This window comes from Osmerus eperlanus, chromosome 23, assembly GCF_963692335.1.
Source record: "Osmerus eperlanus chromosome 23, fOsmEpe2.1, whole genome shotgun sequence".
Lineage (NCBI taxonomy): Eukaryota > Metazoa > Chordata > Actinopteri > Osmeriformes > Osmeridae > Osmerus > Osmerus eperlanus.
The window spans coordinates 3,552,991-3,577,247 of NC_085040.1; the positions used below are offsets into that span (position 1 = coordinate 3,552,991).

At 47.6% G+C, this 24,257-nt stretch overlaps 2 protein-coding genes across 2 annotated transcripts in view; one reads left to right on the plus strand and one right to left on the minus strand.

Moving 5' to 3' along the window:
- Positions 1 to 865: 865 nt before the first annotated feature.
- Positions 866 to 9,893, minus strand: dthd1 (death domain containing 1). The gene is made up of 10 exons (XM_062449846.1): positions 9,272 to 9,893; positions 8,657 to 8,987; positions 8,326 to 8,505; positions 6,717 to 6,967; positions 6,110 to 6,268; positions 3,860 to 4,149; positions 2,552 to 2,802; positions 2,379 to 2,436; positions 1,864 to 2,187; positions 866 to 1,234 (listed from the first exon to the last, which is right to left on the minus strand). The coding sequence occupies exons 1-9, from the start codon at positions 9,766 to 9,768 to the stop codon at positions 1,865 to 1,867; spliced, it is 2,340 nt and encodes a 779-aa protein (XP_062305830.1). The 5' UTR covers positions 9,769 to 9,893; the 3' UTR covers positions 866 to 1,234; position 1,864.
- Positions 9,894 to 14,348: 4,455 nt separating this feature from the next.
- arap2 (ArfGAP with RhoGAP domain, ankyrin repeat and PH domain 2) overlaps positions 14,349 to 24,257 on the plus strand; it is a 63,308-nt gene continuing 53,399 nt past the window's right edge. Inside the window, 7 exon segments of the mRNA XM_062449518.1 lie at positions 14,349 to 14,577; positions 17,728 to 18,598; positions 19,048 to 19,130; positions 20,743 to 20,819; positions 21,222 to 21,271; positions 21,707 to 22,069; positions 22,751 to 22,820. Of these exon segments, the coding sequence (XP_062305502.1) occupies positions 17,814 to 18,598; positions 19,048 to 19,130; positions 20,743 to 20,819; positions 21,222 to 21,271; positions 21,707 to 22,069; positions 22,751 to 22,820 (1,428 nt within the window). The 5' untranslated portion in view covers positions 14,349 to 14,577; positions 17,728 to 17,813.

Sequence of the window (24,257 nt, forward strand, 5' to 3'; positions counted from 1 at the left end):
AGGAATCCATCCACAAACTGTCTCGTAATGTTGGCTGTGGTAATCAACGACATGGAGGATGACAAGGCTCTCAATGGGGTTCAGTTGATATGCAGCCTCTGTGTGTGTGTGTGTGTGTGTGTGTGTGTGTGTGTGTGCTGGGGGAAGAGGGGGGGGGGGGGGTTGTACCCTATCAATCTCCCTGGATCCCTCCCTCTCCACTGGACTGAAGTCTGGATCCCACAGGGCCATGCTGTGTGGCCTTTTCAATAATGGAGGAGAGAGGGAGAAAGTGAGAGAGTGAGAATTTTGTCTCATGGCGGGAGCACCTCCTGTGACATTTACCTCCAGCCAAGCCCTCAATCTCTGTGTGTGCGTGTATGTTTGCACCAGATTCTAATGACACCCCCCATTGGCACACACACCCTTCTGGCATCGACCCCCCCCCCCCCCCCCCGCCACCTCACCACATGGGTCCCCTCTGTGTAACGAGGAGATGGGGAAGAATGGAGAAAGAAGGAAAAAGAGAAGGAAGTGAGAGAGAGAGTGAGACTGAGTGAGAGACAGAGAGAGAGAGAGTGAGAGAGATGGTGAGAGAGAGAGAGAGAGTGAACTGTTTAATAAGCATTTAATACTTCATTAACCTTTTGTTTCCAACCCCATTTTGTGATCCACCGCCTGCACCTCTCTATGGTGGTCCACGACAGATGATGTGTGTCATTTCCTCTCTGTCACCTGGGCGGTCAGGAACCAGCGGAGAAGAAACTTGCTGGAGGTTCATTACTGGGCTGAAAAGCTATGTATCAGCTTGGAGGTGAGTCATGTGTTCTACTTCTCCACAAACTAAAGAGTTTTGGATATAACATGTTTTTTTATTGAATCTGTTTTATTACAAGAGACAAGCCAGGTCTGAAAGGATCTTGATCCTGTTTTTTTTCCAAAAGGTTTCAACTCAGTATTTTGCTGACAGAATGTGCTTTATTAAACAGGTTAATTGCCTGACAACACAGAAACAAACTGGATTTTTCTTGTTTTCACCCCACATTTCTTTTTACTGCATATCTTCAATGAAAATTCAATGCCTGACAGAATGTAGTTCCTCAGTTATGAGTCTGTTGTCTACCTGTTGGAGCAGCAGCAACTCATCACTGATGATCATACAAGCTTTCGTGTGAGCAGTGTTTGGAACACCTCAAACCCTCTATCTCTCGTGTTGTTTACTCAAGACGACGAGGAAACGATTCCATGTCTGATCCTGTCAGTCACCCGTCGTCACCATGGAAACCAACCCCACGAGGAGAGAGGAAAGCCAAGCATGAGGTATATGAGTCTGTATCTTCATAAGGAAACTCACTAAGATCTTAACAACGTCCCCCCCCCTTGAGTTACACGTGTCTGTGACAAATATTACAAGCAACATCTAATTGTCCACTTGACATATGAAAGTTAATTTCCTGAAGCTATTCTAGGCATGACATATTCATAATCACTTATTTGGCGATAATTCCAGAGGGCCAATGCTGGCAACACAGCTAAATCTGTAAACTGCACTGCCTCAGCAAGTACACCGTGTTGGGGGAGAGATTTTACATGTGACAACACTGCCCTCTGGTGGAGAGATTGTAAAGTCACCCAACACGAGGAACAGGCTGAAGAAAGACCTTTTATACCACAGCACAGAGATTTCAGAGAACACTTCTTCTAAATGACACACACATACTCTGGACAACATATGCAAGAACATGTTCAACAGCCACGATCCCAGATGACATCGCGGAGCTACAACCCCCGGCCCACTGACAGCCAACATAGCAACCTCGTTCCCAGGGAGTCCCCTCTTCCCCCAGCTATGCATTTTTAAAACGACGCTCAAAAGAAACTGACCTTACATCGCCTCTCCCAGTGCTCTACTAGAGCCCCCTCTGGTGGCGTCCTGCCGCAACAGCAGCTCCTTGGCCAGGTCGGGCCTCCCGCTCTTGGCCAGACAGTGGGCCAGCTGGGAGGATTTGGAGGGCTGCGGGGCGGCGGGGAGAGACCTCCTCCACAGGCCCAGGATGTGGAGGGCCTGGGCGGGGAGGCTGTCGGGGGCCTGCAGCCTCACCATCTGGATGGAGCTCCGGCGCAGGCGCAGGGAGAGGACCAGGGGCGTCAAGTCCTCCTCGGAGAGCTCCCGGGAAAGCCAGCAAAGCAGGGCGTCTGACAGGGCCTCTGGAGGAGGGAGGGAGGGAGGGAGGGAGGGGGGGGGGGGGAGGAGGGAGTGGACACGGAGAGAGGGAGGAGAACGGGAGGAGGAAGAGTCACTAGAAGAGAAAGACGGAGAGGAGGAAAGAGCAGGACGGAAGGAGAGGGAGAGATGGAAAAGGGTGTCGGGGACCGAGCATCCCATGCGTATCCCATACCTGTCTCGTCACACAGCTTCACCTTAGCGCTCACAGGTCGACAGATGGATCTCACTTTCTGTAGACAAAAACAAAACAGATATAAACAACCCAACCGAGCCCATGGCCTAAATCTAGAGATGAACAGAAATGTTCAAAGCATGGGTGATTGTCACTCTTTAGCGGTGTAGCACCTTGGGCAGCGTCAACGACAGCTTGCAGACGGGCTCGTCGAGCGGACGAGAGCTCGAGGGCAGCGCCTCATCCCCACGCCGTTCTAGTTGACCCCTGGCGACCTTGTGGAAGACGGCTGTCCCCTTGTAGTGCGGCGAGCTGTAGTTCCCGAACGGGTCCACCTCTGTAAGACGCAGGAAGAGGCGGTTCTTCCTCTGGCTGTGGAAGGTGATTGGCACACAGGCGCTGCCAGTTTGGTTGTTCAGGTGCTCTGGAAGACAAGCATCAAGTAAAAAGATTGGCATCGTAAGAAACCTTTTATTTTGGTAGACTGTTTTAGGGTTAGGGTTTTTTTCTTCGTCTTTCTAAGGACGAGAAAAATGTCAACCCTTGCAGCTGCCAGGGTGGCAACAACTTCAGTGATCATTTCAGCAATGACAAATAAGAAATAGCTCGAAATGCTGAACGTCAGTTTGGCCCTGACTACAGAAAGGTGGGGTTTTATACCTATGTGTGTGTACTTCCAAGTTGGTTATGCTTCAGAGAGCGAGTTATTCAAGCAGACAGAAGAGTCAATCCATCAAAACTGACTAAACGCAATATCGACAACGTAAAAGTGGGATGAATAGCCGGGAAATAATGGGCGAAAGTCCAAAAGATGCCTACATTAATATCCTTGACTTCAAAGCTTGTCTGAGAGGACTGAACGAGATTGATTTTGTGTTTTCTCACTTGGATACCCTCCTCTCCCAAACATATAACTCATTCTCTTTATCATGAGGGATTTGGACCTGCTATGGTAGCAACAACAGTATAAAGATAAGCCAGTGTTGACAGGGCAAAGACACCGCTTGTGGGGTCATGACCTTGACAGAGACATAAACATTACAAACATTCATGTTTTGTTGATGGCTGTGAAAGGTTGATGTATCCAACCTACAGTGTGTGTGTGTGTGTGTGTGTGTGTGTGTGTGCGTGTGTGTGTGTGTGTGTTGTCAAGCAATATCAGTTCCTCTGCGCATTCCTTGAACGCCAACGGCACAGTAATTCATGTAAAGACATAAAGATGTCCAAACAGCTAGTTTGCCTTTCAACTGTGAACATGGCCAATGAATTTATGGACTGCTTAACCTTTTAACTGATTTATAAAACGGCGTAACCTGGTTTTTAGACCGAAACACACCCACGTTTGCAGTTACAAGAAGTTAAGTCTATGTCATACACATCCTTTAGGAAATACTGAGAGATTTTTGTCATATGTGAATCATATTATCTTCATGTAAATCATGCATTTATACCGTCATAACGTTTCTAACGTGATACTGTACCTGCACATGTGACGTTCCCAGTGAAGGATAGAAGGAGCTGCTCTCCCTCACACATGGGGGTCTCCTGGGAGGGCTCTGGAGGGCCGCAGTAAGCCTGGGCCCGCAGTTTGGACAGCTCCCAGCCGAGGTCCCTGCTGGGGAAGACAGCCACCACTGCGGCCTGGGGGTCATCTCGGCGGCGCTGGAGAACGATGGTGACCATGGTGCGCTGGACACACGCCTCCACTTCCTCCACCAGGGAGACCAGATGGGACGAGCGCATGGAGGAGAAGAGACGCATCACCATCAGTCTGGAGGAGAGGGAGGAGAGGGAGGAGAGGGAGGGAGGGAGGAGAGGGAGGGGGAGAGGGAGGGAGGAGAGGGAGGGAGGAGAGGGAGGGAGGGGGGGAGGAGAGGGAGGGAGGAGAGGGAGGGAGGAGAGGGAGGAGAGGGAGGGAGGGAGGAGAGGGAGGGAGGGAGGGAGGAGAGGGAGGGAGGAGAGAGAGGGAGGGAGGAGAGGGAGGGAGGAGAGGGAGGAGAGGGAGGGAGGGAGGGAGGAGAGGGAGGGAGGGAGGAGAGGGAGGGAGGGAGGGAGGGAGGAGAGGGAGGGAGGAGAGAGAGGGAGGGAGGAGAGGGAGGGAGGAGAGGGAGGAGAGGGAGGGAGGGAGGAGAGGGAGGGAGGGAGGGAGGGAGGGAGGAGAGGGAGGGAGGGAGGGAGGGAGGAGAGGGAGGGAGGGAGGGAGGGAGGAGAGGGAGGGAGGGAGGGAGGGAGGGAGGGGGGAGAAGGGAGGGAGGGAGGGAGCAGGGAGGGAGGGAGGAGAGGGATGGGTGAGGAGGAGGGAACAAAAAATCCATCATTTCAATAAGCAAAAGTGGAAAAGACAGAAAGGGAGAGATGAGGGAGCCACATGGGCAAAGGAGGGGAAACAGAGAGTTCCTGGATTAGCACCCACAGTGGATTGTTGCTGAGAGAAGGGGATGAACCGACTAATCTTCTCCTTCACAGGACTTTCGGGAGGAGAAAAGACCAGAATTACCTTTCCACAGCACATGGAAAGGAATGCTTTATCAGCACTTTGAGATAAGAAAGGGGAAAAGATAAGGGTTTTAAAGCATGAGAAAACCTTTTTTGCCTGGAAATCTTCTCTCGACCAAATCAGTGAAAGGTTCCTGTTCTGAACTTGAGTGCTCTCATGTGAAACATTTCTGGTAATACATAACGGCGTTCCAATCCTTGTATTAGTTCTACTGTATTAGTTGTTCTACAAACTCTACACTCTTGGAAATGAGGGTTACAACAAGGTTCTTCTTGAAAGACTTGAAGAGAAAAATGCTTCTACTCAGAACCATTTGCTTGTGGAAAAAAAAGTTTGGGAAGAGAGTGTCCTTCAAAGGTTCTTTATCAGACTAAATGTTACATTAATAACCATTTTCATCCAAAGAAACCTTTTTGGGAGAAAGAGTTATTCAAGGATTGTTGACAGCATAGGTGTTAAAAGATCAACTCCCTCAAATACCGATGTTTGAAATTGTAATTATTTTACTTTACATTTTAATGCCATGCTATAGTTAATTATGAATCTGTATTGAACATACACAATGTTCATTGATTAGTAGACTATGGAGAGACCATAGAGACAAGGGTTGAGGCGAGGGGCATTTGTCTGTTAATTAAAACAAATATATACAAATAATTACAAGATGTACAACTGGTGCTTCTATCGTGGTTACAAATGCAGGGCATATATATATATTATATCATGTGTGTAATGTGCTCTCTGAGGATAAATCCTGCTTGAACTTTCAGTCTTCAGAATAGTATTGCTGTGCTCTTATCCACCATGTTAGGTTTGTTTGGACCATTGTTACTACAGCCTCTGGAGAGCTCATGAGTCGAGAAAGTTGGACTACATTTTTAGGGGGAGTGTGGGCAGTTGACCATCCATATCTATTTTTCCTTTTTAATTGGTGGTGGGAGGGCTACAGTGTGGAGGGAATTGAACCCCAGAGAACTAAACTATATTGTCAGCTTGATTAGGCTTTGAAATATGTAAGCCAAATGCATATACAACATAATGGCTCAGTTTCTTACACATGGATTGGGCCTCGTGCTAGACAATAAAACAACTTTTCTCTTAGTTTAGGACTAGTCTAAATCCATGTCTGGGAAACTGGATGAATGTGTTGCATGGGATGAATATGGCCAAAGTGGATGCCCCAGTAAATGTACCCCAAAAAATGACCACCGTATCTCTAAGAGTGTACCATTACCTCTCATAGTTCTCTGTCAGCTCAAAGGACACCAGGCCATTCTGCAGGTTTCTAACAGTGGTCTTCTCCAGAACGTTCCACTGCTCCTCCCTCCAGCCCAGTAGAACCAGGAGCTCATTGGACGATTCTCTAGAGCACTGTGCCGAGGCGCTCAATGCTCTGACGTCCGCCGTTCACAAGACACATACAATGAATGAACAATGAACGAGTCATAACATCTCAAACAAACATAACATTTACATTACATTTATGCATTTAGCAGACGCTTTTATCCAAAGCGACTTCCAAGAGAGAGCTTTACAAAAGAGCATAGGTCACTGATCATAACAACGAGCCCCAAACATTGCGAGCAGCCAAAACATGAAGCATACATTGTGGAAAACCAAATAAGTGCCAATGAAACTCCCCACAAGAGTGCAAGAGTGTACCTGTAGAAAAAACAAGTACACTCTTGCACTCTTGTGGGGAGTTTCATGTTGTTCAGTTGTAACTTGTTTAACTGCATGCTCTTATATAACATAATCATAAACATGGTGAATGAGTCAACAGAGAGAAGCTAGAGATTCTGGCCCGGTGGGAAAACCCCCTCCTCCCTGCCCAGCTTTACCTCGCGCGGCGCAGGCCGGGCGTGTCCCTGGGCGGGGCCACGCTGATGGGGCGCTCAGGCTCCTCCCCCCACCCTGCCGCTCTCCTCTTGTCGGCGCCGGGGGGGCAGGGCAAGGTGAGAGAGAGGGGCCGGCGGAGGGGCTGGGAGGTGGGGTGGGCCAGGTGGAGGAGGGGCGTGGTGGAGACCAGCGAGTGGTACACTTCGCTGCTGGACTTCAGACTGGACAGCAGAGGGGTGTCCACGGGCTGGACCTGCTCTCACACGGGGAGGAGGGTCTCAGGGGGGCCGGATCTGATCCGACCAATCACAGACCACCCTCTGGCTTCTTCCCTCTCCTCTCCTCCTCGTTCTTTTCCTCCCTCTCCTTCGCTCCTCCTCCCTCTCCTCTCCGGTGCTCTTCCCTCTCCTCTTGCCCTTCTCCCTCCCCTCCTCCCGTACTGTCCTCCTTCCCCTCCTCCGCTCGTCCTCCCTCTCGCCCGGTCCTCTTCCCTCTCCTCTTGTTGTCTTCCCTCGCCTCCTCCTGTTCCCCTCCCTCTCCTCCTCTCCTCCTGTTCTCTCCCCTGAACGGTCAGGCATGTCTTTAAGTCGTGGGGTGAAGAGAAACGCATTGCTCGATCATGTCAAACAAGTGATAATCTCTCTCCTGATCTCTCTGTCCATGGCCATGTCCATGCCTTTGTCTGTCTGTCTGTCTGTCTGTCTCTCTCTCGCATTTTTTCTCTCTCTGCCCTAAAGTACTTTGGTAAACTAAAGTCTCATTCTCACACGTTGTAATGAGGTGTGATTGTTTAATGAGCTCTGAGGACGAGGGAATGACCCTCCCTGGCCACCCAGGGTGTGTTACCACACCCAATCAGACTAACCGAACCAACCACAAACCCCTGAACTACCAGGGTGATTAAATACACATAAACAAACCTTACAAATCGACATTTCACAACAGGATTTGCACCGGAACACACATTCACAAACAACAAACACTCTAAGCATAGACGTTTTTAAAAAGCATGAACATTTAAAGTCACAAAATTAGTTTTCTCACCACCGCCGAGAAACTCATTTGTGTTACTGCGAGCCATAATTATTGTGGGAATAATGTTTACATAAACAAAATAGGAAGCCAAGCAGGAGTAATTGCCAGTTCAAAACCCTATTAGGTTATAAAAAAGGTGTTTTCATTAGTCTGTAAATTAAAAAGGATGACTAATGTGCTGGAGGGTGATAGTTCAACAGATGAATCACCAAGCTTGTAAAATAGCAGTTCCTGTTCATTTAGAAACCATCGATAAAACCACAATTTTATTTTCAAACAGCCTATTCATATTTTAGGTGCAAATTGATGTCATCCTTAACTTTTCATTTTATTGCACTTTCCAAGAATAGTCCCTGTGTAACTTGAATAATTTTACTGTTATGGGGAAATAACATTGTCTAACATAAGAATGATTCTAGAGGGCCCCTGTATATATTATCCCCTCTTTTACCGCTCCCTGAGCATATTCGTTTGACTTAACTGCCATTGACAGAGCCTCTGTTCCCCTCTAGGTCTCTACAATAGTTGTTGCTTAACTTAGGATAGGGGTCAAGGAGCCGCGAGCTTGGTTCCTACCATGGACTGGACGACCACAGGTGCAGTGAAGGATCCTGGGAGATAGTCCAGGCAGACCCGTGGGTCCATGCTCAGTTTGATTGACAGGCCTCTCCCATGGACGGTGTAGCTCTCTCTCTTCAGACATGACAGCACTGCAAACAGGCCCAGGGCGTACACCCGGACCTGCGCAAATGAGCCCTGGCACACGCACACACACGCACACAGGCACATAGAAGTTGACATCTTTTTTTCTCGGCTGGTATACAAACTGACAAACACACCACACAGGCAGACAATACAACCCAAAAGTAGATCTAATAGTATATGGTCTCTTTGACAGTGTACCTACCTTCTGTCCTCCAAACGTCCCCTCAGTGCTGACGGGACTAATGGAGCTCACCCTCCCGTCCCCGTCAATCACCTTGACGACCACATCCCTGTAGTTACCACGATAACGTGCCCGGAAAGGCACAGCGACCGTGATTGGGAACTGGCATTGGGACCCGTCCTGAACTTTGACCCGCATGACACTGCTGACCAGCTCCTCCGACCCAATCACCATCAAGGAGCTGAGGGTTTCCACCACCTCACAGGTCAGGACCTGGGCCACGCCTTCAGGCGCTGTGACGTAGCAGGCATCGGGGACGTCTGCCTGGCCATTGGTTGATCTTCCTGTAAGCCTATCAGAGGGTGCGGTAGATAGTCTTAGATAGATCATGTCCCTATGCGTGTGTGTGTGGGTGGGTGTGTTGAACACACTGAATGGTTTATAAAAAAGAAAGCAGATCGTCTTAAGGCCTTGAAACCATGCTGCTGTTTCAGAATCATCTGTCTACGGACTCTTAATACAGGAGCTTCAAAGTGTGTGTGTGTTGTGTGTGTGTGTGTGTTGCGCCTAGCAATTCCCATATCTCACGTTCCGACATAGCACACGCAAACCCGAACGCATCAAACTCAAACTCACCCCGATGTGACCAATTGACTCTCTCCTCCTCTGGCCCGCTTCCCCTCTCTGTGCATCTCTTTCTCTCTCTCCGCCTCCCTCTCTCTGTGTTCATCTGCCTTGAGGGGGTTGTCCTTGTGAATATCAGTCTCCGGCTCGACAGTTCTGACAACGTCTCCCTCTATCTTCCCTTTGCCCTCTGCTCCAGTGCTCGTCTGCTCTTCACGTTCCCGAGGCTCTGACTCCCCCTCCCCTCCGAGGCCCGCCTGGGGGCGGCTGTAGTTCAAATCGGACACACCCCGACCGTCTGAACCTTGAGAACACGATGCATCCTCGGCGCCATCCTCAGGGAGGATGGCGCCGAGACGGGGTTGAGCAGACTCAAAGCCAGGAGCGTCATGGGATTCTGAGGCACTGTGGGTATTTTCATGACATCCCGAGTCAAGTGGACAGGGCTGAGATTGGCTGGTTACTCGAGTCAGTGGGTTTGTTTGAAACGCCGTCTTGGCCTCCGCCATCGCGGTCGCCTCTTCGTCACACAGGGTGCCGATGGCATCGTCCAGGGTGGTCCGGACGTGGCTCAGTAGGGCGTCGATGGCGCTCAAGTCGCCCTCGACACTCAGCAGGGCGCTGTGGAGGATGTCCGGACACGAGCTTCCCTGAACGGGCTCTTCTGAAACACGGGAAGAGTTTAGAGGCGCACCTTGTCCATGTTTAAGAGGCTACACTTCAGAGGCTACTCCCAATGCGCAAAGTATGTAAAACAGTACATATCAACGTGGAAGGACATTCATCATTGATTCAAAGGAACAAACTCTGAAAAGGTGACAGGAAAATAAACTTCAAATGGATTGATTTGATTTGGTTCCCTCAACTTGAAGTTGATTTCCCAGTTACCTTTCAGATCGGGAATGAAAGATGTACCTGTGAGACAGGCCCGCTCCGGACGCGCTCCCTCGTGTGACGGGAGGGGGCCGAGCAAGTGTGCTGTGCCTCTCAGGGCCTCACTCCAGGCTGACACTCTCTCGGTGAGCTCTCCACTCAGATCCCTGAGGACCCCCAGCAGCCTCTTCCGGACCTCTCGCCCCTCCCCGCGTCCCCTCCCTCTCCCCGGCGGACGCGACGGCTGTCTGTCACGCTCCATCCCGCTCGCCCCCCGTGACCCTCCTCCCTCTCCGGCCTCTCCTTCCCCGGCTTCCGCCTCGCTCTCTCGCTCCGTCCCACCCCCGTCGGACCTGGCCCCTCCTTCTCTCCCTTCCTCTCCCCGGTTGCTCAGTCTTCCCTTGCCCACCCGCGCGCCGTGGAGGTCCTCCCCCCCCCCGGTTGCGATGTCTCTGACCTCCCGGGCGGTGTCCGCGAGCAGGCTAAGCAGGCACTCCTCCCTCCCCGGGCTGTGTGGGATGTGTCTCCGGATGTGTGGGTCGTCCATGTCCTCTCCGGAAGCTTGTCGTCAAAGACGGACGGGGAGGGGAAGAGGATCAACAACCAGCCATCCTCGGTCGTGTCCGGTCGATCTTCACGGCGCTCTTCTCTCTAATTGGCGACAGGCCAAACTCGACTCGGCTCGTCCGACTTTAGAGGAGTTCAGGGGGAAAGAAGCTGCAATCTCTACTTGGTCCTGCTCGGTTCCTTCTGTCTACGTCGTGACTTCTTCGCCTGTTGCTGTGTGTGACCAGTGAGCTGACTTTACAGGAGCCAACTCTGTATTTACCACCCTGTCTGCAGTAAAAAAAAAAAAAAGTCTCCATGGCGACCCCACGGGAGGGGTGAGAGAACGAGAGACAAAAGAGAGGCAGTTTCACAGGGAGGGAGTCAAAAGAAGACAAAGCACTGTCCTCCACATGCCTCGTCCCTCCCTCCTTCACCCTCTCTCTTTCTGTCATCCTCCCTCTTTCTACACCCCGTCTCATTCACAAACAAACCTCTCATCCATGTCTTGCCAAGCACGTTTAAACGTATTTTCCTTCATTCTTTTGACTTTAAAAAAAAAATCATGTCGCTTTATGACATGCTATGCATTATTCTTGACCTTCAAACTCTGCTGGAAAGCTGCAGACAACTTGACGAGTTCACCGGGTGAGTTATACTTAACGTCATCAGTTCAGATCTGGTTGAGGTGGTTTCATATCCGTTTTAATACTTTCAAAATTCATCACCAACTGTGGTTACTGACCATTTTAGTTACATTTACATTATGACTGCTACAGTGTTGGGTGTGTGATTTAATGTGTACACCTCCAATGGCTTGAATGAATGACACCAGACATTTTAACTGTCCCAACTGTCCAGCACCATGAGTGCCTCTTACATAAGCTGAAATGACCTAGCTTTAGAATCATAGGTATTGTGGGTATTGTAGGCTGGTAGTTTGCTGACTGAAGAGGTCCTTCCCTCTGAACAGCGGAAAAAGGAAATGTGTGCTATTGATGCCCACTCCTACATCAATGTGTTTCTGTGTGTGAACGTGCATGTACGTGTGTTTTTCCAAAAAATACGAAAGGTGTTTGACCACTCATATTGTATTTGCTTTCACAGGTTAAGGAAATCCTTTTTGACAGTGCAGAAAAAATGTGGAACTGTATGACAACAAGAGTAGGTGTGATATCAAAACATGCCTACACATGTTGCTGAAACGCCCCCACACAGATCACACACACACGCGCGCGCACACACACACACACACACACAATAGAGACAAACACAAACATAAGTAAAACCAACACACACATGCACACAGACCAGGTGACAGCAGTAGGCCTAATAACAAGATAGTAGATTGCTACCATCTTCTGGTGAAACAAGCCCACTTCATCCTCTCCCCATTTCTTTCAATCTTTAACACACACTCACCCACACACACCCATGAACACACAGACACACACAAACACACTCACTCACTCACACACGCACGCACCCCCCCCCCCCCCCCCCACACACACACACACAGTCACTTGATGTTCTATAATATAGCTATTGGCACAGCGTGCAATATCGCAATCATGGACAATCCATACTACAGTAATCAGGTCAACGTTAAATATGATTTCATCCCTAATAAATTCCAAGCAATGTTCGTTGGTCTTACCCATACATTAGCCTACAGGGTTGCACATACCCACAATAAGCAATAGGTAGGCTAATATAAGAGTAATAGTCATGTTCGGTTTCTCGATAGCTGTGTGCAAGCGCTAACAGATACATCCCAGTCTGTGTAGAATGCATAGCCCGAAGCGTCTCCATCAAGCCTGAACACGCAGAGCCGCCCCAGTCCTCCTCTATCAACCATTATGCAACGTTGTCCTTTTGCTTCATAAGCAAGTATAGTAATACAAACTAGAGGGTACAATTTCTGGGGAAATTGTAGGGTGTGCTTGCTTGCGTCGGTTGCACAGGGGTCCGTTTTTGAATGACATTTTTACAACTGATATATCTGTATATTTTATATTAAAATGCATACTTATTATTTATAAAGATTACATAGATTTAAAAGCATTTTGTGCTGCTCATTTACAACTGAAAATACGAGTAAAGTGTAGAATTAAATATGATGTCTTCTCATTTCCCCTGCAAGAGGCAGCCTCATAGCTGAATCAAAACGAATAAATTTGGCAGACCAGTGTAAAAATGGACCTAATCTCTATGACTTAAACGTCCTTTTAAGTTTTCCCTTCTCGTATTATTTTCATTCATTTAGCCTACTCATATTGCATTCATTCATGAATAAAGAACCCCCTTTGAAGATTATTCTATGACGTTACCGGCAGTAGAAGATGGAATCGCGATTCAAACAGTACCATCTGCTAACTGAAAATATGAGACCAAAAACGTAAATAAGCTTGACATTTATTTAGTGGAAAATCGCTCATTCATAAAAAGCTCACTGGTAGCGATCATTGTCAGTAACAACGCAAAATGCGATATAGCCCTGTGTGGAGAAGCTGCCCCGGTAAATTGTACTACTACGGTACAGTACTAGACTACTGCTGTGTTCGTCTCTGTAGCGATTGCGTTGGTTGAATTGGATTTAACGTTCCGTTGTACGGTTTAGGCTGAAATTAATTATTTTCATGAACTGATTGACAAAGTTTAGGCTGTGGCAATGAAGTTCAGGTTAGTAGTTAGATAGACTTTTGATTTAAGTAAGCCGAACATGTTCTGTCGCCGTTTGACTTCCTACAGTTGTGTAGATGTTTTTGTAGTGTCTCGCGTAGGCTACAGCGTTGCAGTGATACACTGGATTGAAACCACAGGTAATGATAATTTCACTCACAAATCGTTTACTTGTAATCTAATGTCATAATAAATCCTACAACGAAAATGTATGTGAGGAATGTTTATTTTAATGATTGAAAACAGATAACGCTACATCATAGACCACTGTAGTATGTGTTGCCCGGGCAACACAGGCTAATGTCATGATGCTAATACTTCAGTGAAATAGTAGACTACTGTTTCCGAAAGTAGATGTACTTCCTTAATAATATCAGCTTATACTGTACATTACACATCACAATTGTGTGTCATATCACAAAGTAAAATTAGTAAATAGTTATCACCCTGGCCTCTTTGCTTGTGGCGTTTCTGCAGCTGCCTTGCAGTAAAGCTATAGTTAGCCTAGCTATCCCCCAAGTTAACAGATGCAAAAGGAATGTTCTGCCAAAGGTAGTCACGCGTGTTTTCGTGACGTTAGTGACGTAGTGACGTTAGTAACGTCAGTGACTGTGGCTAGCAAATTAGCCACCGTTAGCTTCACTTTTCGCCACAAAAACTTAACTTAAGCCCAAACCATGCAACTGAACGTAAATTCCAATACAAGCAACTCAATCGCTACCAAGACGAAACTTTTGACACCTATGTTGTCTATGTAGGCCAAATATTGACTGAGTTTTAGGGGGGCAAAAAAAAAAAAAAAAAAAAATAATAATAATATATATGTGAGAGAACAAAGGTTGTGCTCTCGCCGAAGGCTTGAGCACACCCAATAATAATAATATATATGTGAGAGAACAAAGGTTGTGCTCTCGCCGAAGGCTTGAGCACACCCAACAAAAAACAACACGACACAAATAAAACCATGGCATATTTTCTCATCAACGGAATGTTAGCTCAGAGCAATACGCCTATGCGTATTGCAACTTATTCTCAGTTGTAAAAAGGGGCGTGGAATTGTTTCTGCGAAAAGGAAACTGGAAAGTGGTTTGATCAGTGTTAACCACGTTGTAAGAGTTGTACTTGTAAATTATTTGACAAGACAAAAGTGTGATACACTTGTGGCACAGAGAAGACATGAGGACACCTAATACTTCATACCTTTTGTTGAACGTCAGGTAAGTTTGAATGGACAGACGCACAGAGCTCACAGGCAACTAAATCACTTGTGTGTGAGTTTGCTGTGATACTGTGCTGAAAGACCTTTAGTGGAAAATGCCCGTTGTCAACACATGCTATTGTTTTATATGTAAATATATCTGTTCGTAAAGTTCGTGTACATTTTGATAGTGTACATTGTGTACATTTTGAAGTTGTTTGAAGTTGGTGACAAGTTGATGCTGGAGGGATCATACACTGTTTTATCTGTCAAGCAATCAGGATAACAATACATTGCCTAATTAGTTTGTCTTTCTAATTTAGCGAATGAATAGCAGAAATTATTTTTGTGATTATTAATAATAATAAAACATTTGATTTGTAATGCGCCCTTCTTGCACTCAAAGCGCCACAGCTACACTAAAAGTGTTGTCATAACTGTAATTGTCTATAAGTACGTTTGTTTATTTGACATATCCAGTCAAAGCCATACGCAATAAAGTAATGCTTCTCACTGGTAAAGTTGTCGGTTCGAGAAAAAACACCCGTTTAGCTTTCCCACATTTACAATATCCCCTATGGTTTGGGGGAAGTCATTGAGAACGACCGGTATACGGAAGAGCGTCATGTTCGACTTGGTTCTGAGGTTAATGTCTGAGGAATGGGTCATACGAAAATAATGGAGAACCGGGTTAAAGCGCGACAGGCTGTCACTCACACCGTGAGCTCAGTGTTTAACTGCGGTGGACTACAGTACAAGGAGTGGCGTGTGTGTTTGTGGATAGACCTTATGTAGAGGAAACACTTGAGCACTACATTCCAGCGGTCTGATTATGTCAACTGCCAGAATGTGCGTCTTAAGTGGTAGTTTACTGTAGGTAATGTGGAGATCTTGTGCATTCAGTCTACTTTGTGCAATTATACATTCTGCTCTGACATTATATCATACGTACATACCCAGTTGGTACTACTAAGCTTGATCCAGATACTTTAATAATGTCTAGCCTTTTTTTATTTTGTATTCTTCCACTGAATCTCATGGTGAGTCAGGTCATTAGCACAGGATCAAAGCTGTGTTTCTCCCTCCCAGACTTTTAATGTTTGCAGAGGGGGTGTTGTGAATGTGTGTATTTCTATACTTGGGCATAGGTGTGTTTGTGAGTGTGTGTAGTATAGTCTATGCACATAGGTGTGTGCATACGTGCATGCACCCATGCATCTGTGTGTGCCTATGTGTGTGTGAGACAGTTTATGCAGTCTGTACATAGAAGTGCGTGTGTGTGTGTGTGTGTGCGTGCACATATGTGACTGCGTGTGTGTGTGTGTGTGTGTAAGGTGCTAATAAGGAAGGGGGAACAGCAGGCTGTGTCAGGTCAAATGTCCTGGCAAGGACAGTGTTAACACTTGCCAAGCACCAGTACAGGTTGCGGCATGTTAGCACAGATAGCTGTAGGGCCATATGTCATTAATCTTTCCACAAACCGTTTCATTTTTTTTGATGAAATAATAAAAAGCTTTTTTAGGAATGATTGGTATTAGATTGGAAGTGTTGGCTGGTTTTGAAGTTTGGGATTGTGCTTGATTTGAAATGCCTGTTCGGTTTCATAGAAATACAAATGTGTGAAGTGTCCATCATACACCAGCAAATGTACCTGTACTCACAGGTCTTCACATTCACAGGAGTGGCTGACAGACTGTCAAACATGTTAATAATATGTAATATGTAAATGTCACAGTTTGTCATATTTCTGGATACATTCTGCATTTCCATCCATGTTTTCCACATCACAGAAATGAAAGGGCCCTACCGCTCTGTAAAGCTGACACACTCGTAGAGTAGATACTGTTTATATACTGTATATACAGTACACATATGTGTAAATTCTATATGCAATTCTGTGTATTGTGGGCTCTGAGAACTGAAGCCCAACACAAGATGAAGAAATTGAGAACTGCAGTAAAGTTTCATTGACTTGATTTTTGTTACATTTGATATACTTTTCAAATTCTTTTGTTGTCTTCATGTTTTCAGGCTCCAGACCCCCTACTACTTTATAGTGCATGGTTGTCAGTTCCTCTGCATTGTCGGATGATGATATGGAACACCATGTTCTATGACACTTCTGAAAGCAGAAGTTTGAGTAAAAATACCTTGTCGAGTTACTTACCTTAAAATGTCAGGTGAGAATCAGAAGTTACTCTTCTCATCAAAACCATACCAGGTTATAGCCACTCGAATGTGTCAACACCATCTGAAGATATCAGTGTTGTAGCATCACATGACACAAGTACAAATCTAGCTTATATTCGGCTTTTAGACACCAGCATAGCGGCTGTCACTAGGGTCACTAAGGTCATTAATGCAGCCGGAGCTGTGATGTGACCTACATGGTGAGGTTTTTCAATGTTGCGTGTGAAGAGAATGTTAAGACGTTGTGACATCTTATACGGATTTGTTTTCGGAAGGAATTTGAAATAACATGGCAGTAGGACTTCAAAATACAAAAGGAAGGATTTTTTAGGGGATAAAAAAAAGAAACGTATTGTCCCCCCCTGTTGTGTACACCGACAGCTCAGTGCCAGTGGGATGTCAATTGAAAAACTTTGGGGCGCTCCTCTACTTTACAGCCAATTACCATTCCAGCAATCCTGTCCCAACCAATCGCCTTTGGTGAGACGTGCCTTCTTCCTTGGCTTAGTTTGCGAAACCACTGTCAATGACACTATAGCCGGAGGAAAGGTTGCGTGCTCAGACAATATTTGGGGGCGCTGTTTCTCATATTAGAATTTGTTTTTTAAATATTATTTGTTGCAGCTTAAAATATGACTCCTAGGTTCTACTTTCTCTTCTGTCAAATATATGTATAAATACATTAGCATCACGATCAAATATACTTAGCTATTGACATGCTAGATTAACAGGATATGCACATGTAGCACTTGTGGTCAGATCTTTGAGAACGGTGAACAGCTACACATCCTGCCGTCCAGGCCTCACTGTCACTCTTATCAGGTGATATCTTAGGATCATATTTGTATCCTCTGAGTGTGTCAGTGGTCAAAGAATACCGTCTTTTGGTTATGCTTTGTCCTCCTGTCCTTGGATCCCTTTCTCTTGAACCATAAATGGTGAAAATCCACGGAGTCTAATAACTTTCTCTTGTCTCCAGCTCAAATCCACTCCCCTGACCTCCCACTCCCATCGATGCTGATCCTCATCCTCTCTCCTGTGTGGAAGCCCTGGTTGTAGACCGCCATGTCGGACCCCCCCGATCCCAGCGAGGATGTCTCCTCCTGGCTCAACAGCCTCCACCTGGCCCAGTACATCGGCTGCTTCCAACAGGGGGGCTACTGGCACCTGGAGGACTGCAGGGACCTGACGGAAGAGCATCTCCTGGAGCTCGGCGTGAACCCTACAGGCCACCGTAGACGCATCCTGCGCAGCGTGGAAGCCCCGGGGGCGGAGCCGGAGGGGCAAGCCAGCGGGAGGGGCCGGGGGAAGCCGGTCCCTCGGCCGAGACACATCTTCAAGGACACGAAGAGAGCAGCGTCCTGCCGGCATCCCGAGCCAACCGGGCGGCCCGATGTCTCGAAAGGCGGGCAGACTTTACTGCCGGGGGCGGGGCTATGGTCAGAGGACACCGAGGGGGGGTGTTCCGACTCCTCCTCCCCCAGCGGGTCTCTCCGAATCCCCCTGCCTGCCCAGCGAGACCCTCGCAACATCCGCAACACCTCGTCCAGCGCCTCCACCGCCAGCAGTAGCGACTCTGTCTCTGTCTCACCCCTGCCCTCTGATTGGGAGATGTGCTCGGAGGACCTCTTCCCTTTCGCAGGGGAGATCCAGACGGGTTCAGCCAAGCCCCAGTCCTGTGCCAGTGAGGAACCAGAGGGCTTCCAGGGAGAGATGGTGGATAATGCCATTTATGAGGACTCCTCCAGGTTCAAGGGGCCCCGCGGTCTTATGCCTAGCCACTCCTACAAACTCAGGCATCGGCCTGTTCCAGAGATCCCCGGCAAGGCCATCCTGCCCCTCCAGGACTGGTATACACACATACTCTACTGTACAACAAATGTTTTTTTGTCAAATGGCTAATTAATGATGCACGGACATCACAACGGGTGAACTGTTACATTAGAAGTTGTTTTGTTGTTGGTACTGAGCTGCAGCACTCGCCCCTCCCACACACACACCCACACACACACACACACGTACTGACACCAATTAAATTGTTGTCTGCAAACACATCACAACCAAAGTGGTCTGTACACACTGAATACCTTCTTGTATAAGAGCTGTGTTCACAAAGGAAATAGTTTGAGATGGTTTTTGAAAGTGAGAACAATTCTCGACAAGGGTGCACATTGCACTACTTTCTCAAACTAAACTTGATCCTCAATATCCTGTGTATCACGCACCCTGCCCCCCCCTCCCCCCCCCCCCCCCGTGTTGCTGTGCCAGTGTTAATAAAGTTATTTCTCTTCCTTTGCAGGCGGGCACCCACGCCTTTAACAACCAGCGCAGAACACCTACCAACCAACCAGGCTCCCGCTGGTGCGAACGGCAAGCAGAAATGTATGCGGCACACACACACGCACACAAACACACACACAAACACACACACACGGACGCACACACATACCATTGTAGCTCCATCCGATTTATCTACACAATGAATATTTTATTTGGCGAAGACAGCACTACTGTTTCTTGCCCTGATGAAATTGGATGGGGGTGATTGAATGGGGGGGGGGGGGGGGGCAACAGTGAAGACTAAAAGAGGGGAGGGGGGCGAGGAGGCGGGCGTGTGTGTTTTGGATGTGTCATGGGAGGAAGCGTCGGCCTGGTTTGGCGAGTGTGCCAGCATCTCGCCGGAATTGCGCTCTCATCTGGTCTCATGGTGAGTCGTGCTGTACGTGGCTCCGCGCCGCGTTACAAACTTTCAAAGTAGTTAGCAACTTCCGGAGTCTTAAAATGCATGCAGTACAAGTGATTTTAGTTTTCTACAGAAGCTCTCTCTCTCTGTCTTTCTCTCTCTATTTCTATGTTGGTTTCGACAGCATGCCTTTCGTGTTAAAAAAGGAGCCAAGTTAATATGGGTACCACGGGAATTCTTTTTTCCCATCAAAGTGACACGAGTTGTTGCTTTTCCCTTGTAAGGCTGAAGTTGGTTACAGACATCGGTTACGATATCCATGGAGGAATTAGGTTGAATTATCTATATTATTTTCTTCTTTCCCCTTTCTCTTTTTCTACAATTCCTCTCATTCCGCTCGGATGTACAGTAGCCACGGTAACACAGGGAGGGGAAGGAGGGAGAGATGGAGAGGGGAGGAAATGGGAGGAAAAGAGAAGAGAGGAGGGGAGAAAGAGAGAGAGAGAAATGGAACGTGGTAGAAGACGGGAAGGGGAGACCGGAGTGCCAGTGGACCAAGGAGAAAGTATCTCCAGCGTGGTGTGAAGGTCAACCCCCAAGATCATGATAAACGATCCCTGTGCCTCCAAGCCATTAGAGAGGTCCGTTGAGATGGTGGAATGATACAGTGGTGGCTGTCCATAAAAGAACCCACCCAACGCGACCAAAACATAGACTCTCCGTCGCCTATATGTCTGTGTGTACGTATAGATGCGTGTGTGTATGTGGGTGAAGGTGGGGTGGGGTTGGGGGGCATGCGAATGACCGTGCTTGTCGGCGGCCGCAATTATATCAGCGTGTCGGTGTGTGTCGGTGTGTGTGTTTGAGTTGGTGTGAGAACGTTCTAGCATCTCTGTGTGTCCGTCCCCCTGGTGGCGCCCACCAGCCCTGACTGCACCCGAGAGATGACGCTGTCATTTTTCACAGTGACAGATGTTGGCCCACATGGGGTCGCCCCGGGTCTGCAGACTAATGGTCTCTGGGTCACACACACACACACACACGCACTCGTGCACACACCCACACAGACACACACACATACCCGTACACGCATACACACACAGCAAGAGATTCCCATACAGAACCCATTCACGGGAACGTCCTTGGCGGGGGCCGTTGTGTTTCTTAGAGAGGAGATAACTTTCAGACAGTTCTGAACTTCGGGAGAAGGGTGAGGTCGGGAGGTGCTAGGGAAGGAGACATGAAGGACTGGCACTTTCTACCTTTACCCATAACCCAACCTTTTGTTTTTGTCATCTTCTTCTGCTTTAGCCTCACTTCAGAGAACCTTGACTCCGATTCACCCTTACGGAGAAACCTTTCTGTACAACAACCCAGGGACCACGTTGGTATGAGACCGCAATCTGACATTTCATGCTCGAGATACCAGTTGGATTCAGCCGTTTCAAACCTAAAACAAAAAAAAAACTGTTTCCACGAGTTGCCAGAAATGAAGCAGAGACACACTTGAGCTTTCTCTGTCATCTATTTTCACGTCTGCCCACACACTAGATTCACTTCCGTACCCTTTCTCACATTTAACCACAAACAGAAGTTATCCTTTTTTCTGGTGGCCTTTGAGGTTGATGGAAATGTCATTTGAAGCGCACTAAACTCATCTACACTAGCCTAGCTTTGCCTAGCTGCTAGCATTGCCAAGCCTTGCAACGTATGCAATATGAGCTAAGCATACCCTGCCTTTCCTACAAATGCAGCGGTGAACATGCTACTAATATTCCCGTTCTTTCTAGGAGGGAGACTCCAGGAGGGAGACCAAGGTGAACAAAACAAAGAAACTGAGGTAAGTAAAAAGAGACCCTTTATAACGACGCTCACTTTATCTTGGCTGCTGTATCTGCACTGGCTTTTCTCACCTTGCACAGCACAGTGACTTCACATTTCTAGGAAAGAGGAAGGTGCTGAAAAAGTCAAGCGGCCCTGCTGGCGTTATGCTCTGAGTGTAATACAGTATACATACTGTACACTATGGCCCCAAAGCAAAGTAATCGGACCACTGCCCCCGCTCTATTATTCCTTGATAACGGCTCTGCATCAGTAGGCCTATGCGTTTTCCTGCCATGCAATGAAGGCATGCTTTTCATGCGCGATTCCTTTACTTTAAGACCTACCTACAAAGTGACCCTCCTCAACTCTTCTGTCGTCTGTCTGTAATTGCAATGCTCACGGATTGAATATGTCTTTTTTTCTTTTAATCAACCCACGTCAGTCATAACAGAAAGAAACACGGCAGGCAGGAGCAGCTGGACGATGGCGGCGTGGACCGAAGCCATCCACCCCTCGCCTCGATCGCCTCCAACCTCTACGAGGACGCCTACTCAACCGTCAAAGAGTGCACCGTCGCTTTGGCACAAGCCAATCGGGGCCCGACACACGACATCCCTCCCCCCCTCGCCGCCTCTGGCCCCGCGTCCATGACGATGGTCGAGTGCGACCTCTACTCCGAGTCCTTTGATGCTCTGGGGGGTCTCATCAGGAATACTTTACCCCTCCAGACAGATATCTCTCCCTACGCCTGCTTCTACAGTGTCCCCAAAACCACACTGAAGACCGGTTGGCTGGATAAGCTGTCCCCTCAAGGGTAAGACCAATCAGATTCTAGATCTCAATTGCATGATGATTGAGTTCCTTCCTCAGTGCTGGTTTCCCCCTTGCATTCAGTCACACACGTCTTGTTTATTGACAGCACTACAAATAAATGTGCGTTTTCGAGCAAACTTGGTTGTACAGCAACTGTCACGTTGAAATACTGACAACGTGGTAGTGTTGCCTGCTGGCCGACCACTACCCAGAATTCTCCTAAAAGGAACCAACCACTACTTCCTGTTCCTCTATCAGTCCTCTGCTAGTCGGGCCTGTCCTAACCGACTGAATGTCTGAACTTCCGACGTGTTTTAAGTCATTTGCCATGGAAGGTTTTTTTTCCAGATAGTGACCACTTTCTTCACACACCCTTGTCAAACTGCCTTTGGGCTGGAGATATCCAGGCCCTCTGTTTTGTGTTCTGAGTGAGACCTGTACAGTTTGTGGGGCACCTTTAACCTGAGCATAATTAGCAGTGTTAAGCGATGGGTGACTCCTATGTTGTTGAATGTACAGTACGCTTTCTTGTTCCAAATTCGTTGCAACACAACATTGCAGTTTATGCGCTCCAACGTTGACCTATTGGACATTTAAATGTTTGACATATGCAATGTTTTAGAGGGTGTTTGTGAGGGTGCTGCCATTGACAACATATGCATGTTTCCTCTGTTCCTTTTAGAAAGCATGTTTTTCAGAGAAGATGGGTGAGATTAGATGGAGAGGGTCTCGCCTACTACAACAATGACAAGGTCAGTTTGTTGAACCACACGCGCACACACAACCACGCCCAACATTCACACAGGCACACGCTCACAGAGTACGTGTGACAATTTCCAACACCTTCTTACCCACGCGTGTAGGTGTGATTGGGGACACACGTACAGAAATAACCATCAATGTCACACCATCAACGAAGCGAAGGAAGTCTATCTTTAAAAAAACGACAAGCTTAGTAGCGGAATATTTATAGCCTGTGGCATGGGTTCCACTCAGCCAACCAAGCCAGTGTCTGTATTCCTCCCCTGTTTCCATGACAATTAGCTGGCGCGGTACGTTCTGCAACGCCCGAGCGGACACACCAGGTCCTGAGTGGAGAAGCTGGGTGCAGGGGACGTCTTTCCTCCCTCCTAACCGGCCTCTCTCGGCAGTTATACCTCCCTCCCTCCCTCCCTCCCTCCCTCCCTCCCTCCCTCCCTCCCTCCCTCCCTCCCTCCCTCCCTGAGGGAGAGTGACGAGAAGTGAAAAGGCTACATGGTTTACATAATAGGCCGACACAATATAAGGAAGCTCTAACTTCCCTGTTTGCCGCTGAACATATAGATATACATTCAGAACATGTGTGTGGCGTCCTGTGGAAACCCGTCGATGTCGCGGCCGCTCATTGTTGGCTAAAAGCCGTAAAAGATCGCAAATCGCAAATATGTATGAAACCCAGAAAGTCAAATTTAGTCACACATATAGTGTGTGTGTATATAGATACATATATACTAGGTGTGGGGGGAAAAATTGATTCACATTTGAATCGCGATTCAGTCTTCTAGCGATTCACATCAATTCACTAATTTAAAACATGTTTTAAAAAATACGGTATTTTCGTATTTTATTATTACAAGTCGCTTTTTAATCGATACGTGACCCCAAGAATCAAATCGAAATGTACGAAAATATTCCCACCCCTAATATATACAGTATACATGTACATATTGTATGTGTGTGTAGTCTTCTGACAGCTGTAGACCATTGCATAGAGATCTGGTCATGGGAGATGATGTGTACTATATGAGGTATGGACCAGGATAGACAGATACTTGTAGTTTTCCTACTGAAGACTACAGAAGTGATGCGCTTGTATTGAGGAACAGGGCTGCACCGCTGTCTCATGACCTAGCCTGCTCTGCTTTGGGTGTTTGGTTCTTTTTAAGTCCCACAGTAACTTGACTGTCAGTAGAGTGAAACTCTTGGGAGAGTGTGTGTGTGTGTGTGCTTGGAGAGTTTAGTTTTGACTTCTTTCCACTGGCCACTGAACCCCCCACACTTAATTTCTGCTAAAAAACAATAGGTGTGTGTGTGTGTGTGTCGACCTCCGCTCGCCCTCACTCGACCGGCACTTTTTTGCTGCTGCAGCGTTGCGCAACAACGCAATCAATGATGTGAACCTCCCGGCTGATGTCTGCTCGTTAATCACC

Bases quoted from the DNA above. Each gene is read 5' to 3' on its own strand.
- dthd1 (XM_062449846.1), bottom strand. From the start codon at position 9,768: ATGGCGGAGGCCAAGACGGCGTTTCAAACAAACCCACTGACTCGAGTA. The intron at 6,968-8,325 runs GTAGGAACCAAG...GTGTGAGAGCAG, and splicing joins CTGTGGTCGTCCAGTCCATG to GTCCAGCCCGTGGACACCCC. The intron at 2,188-2,378 runs GTATGGGATACG...TCCCTCCTCCAG, and splicing joins GAAGCTGTGTGACGAGACAG to AGGCCCTGTCAGACGCCCTG.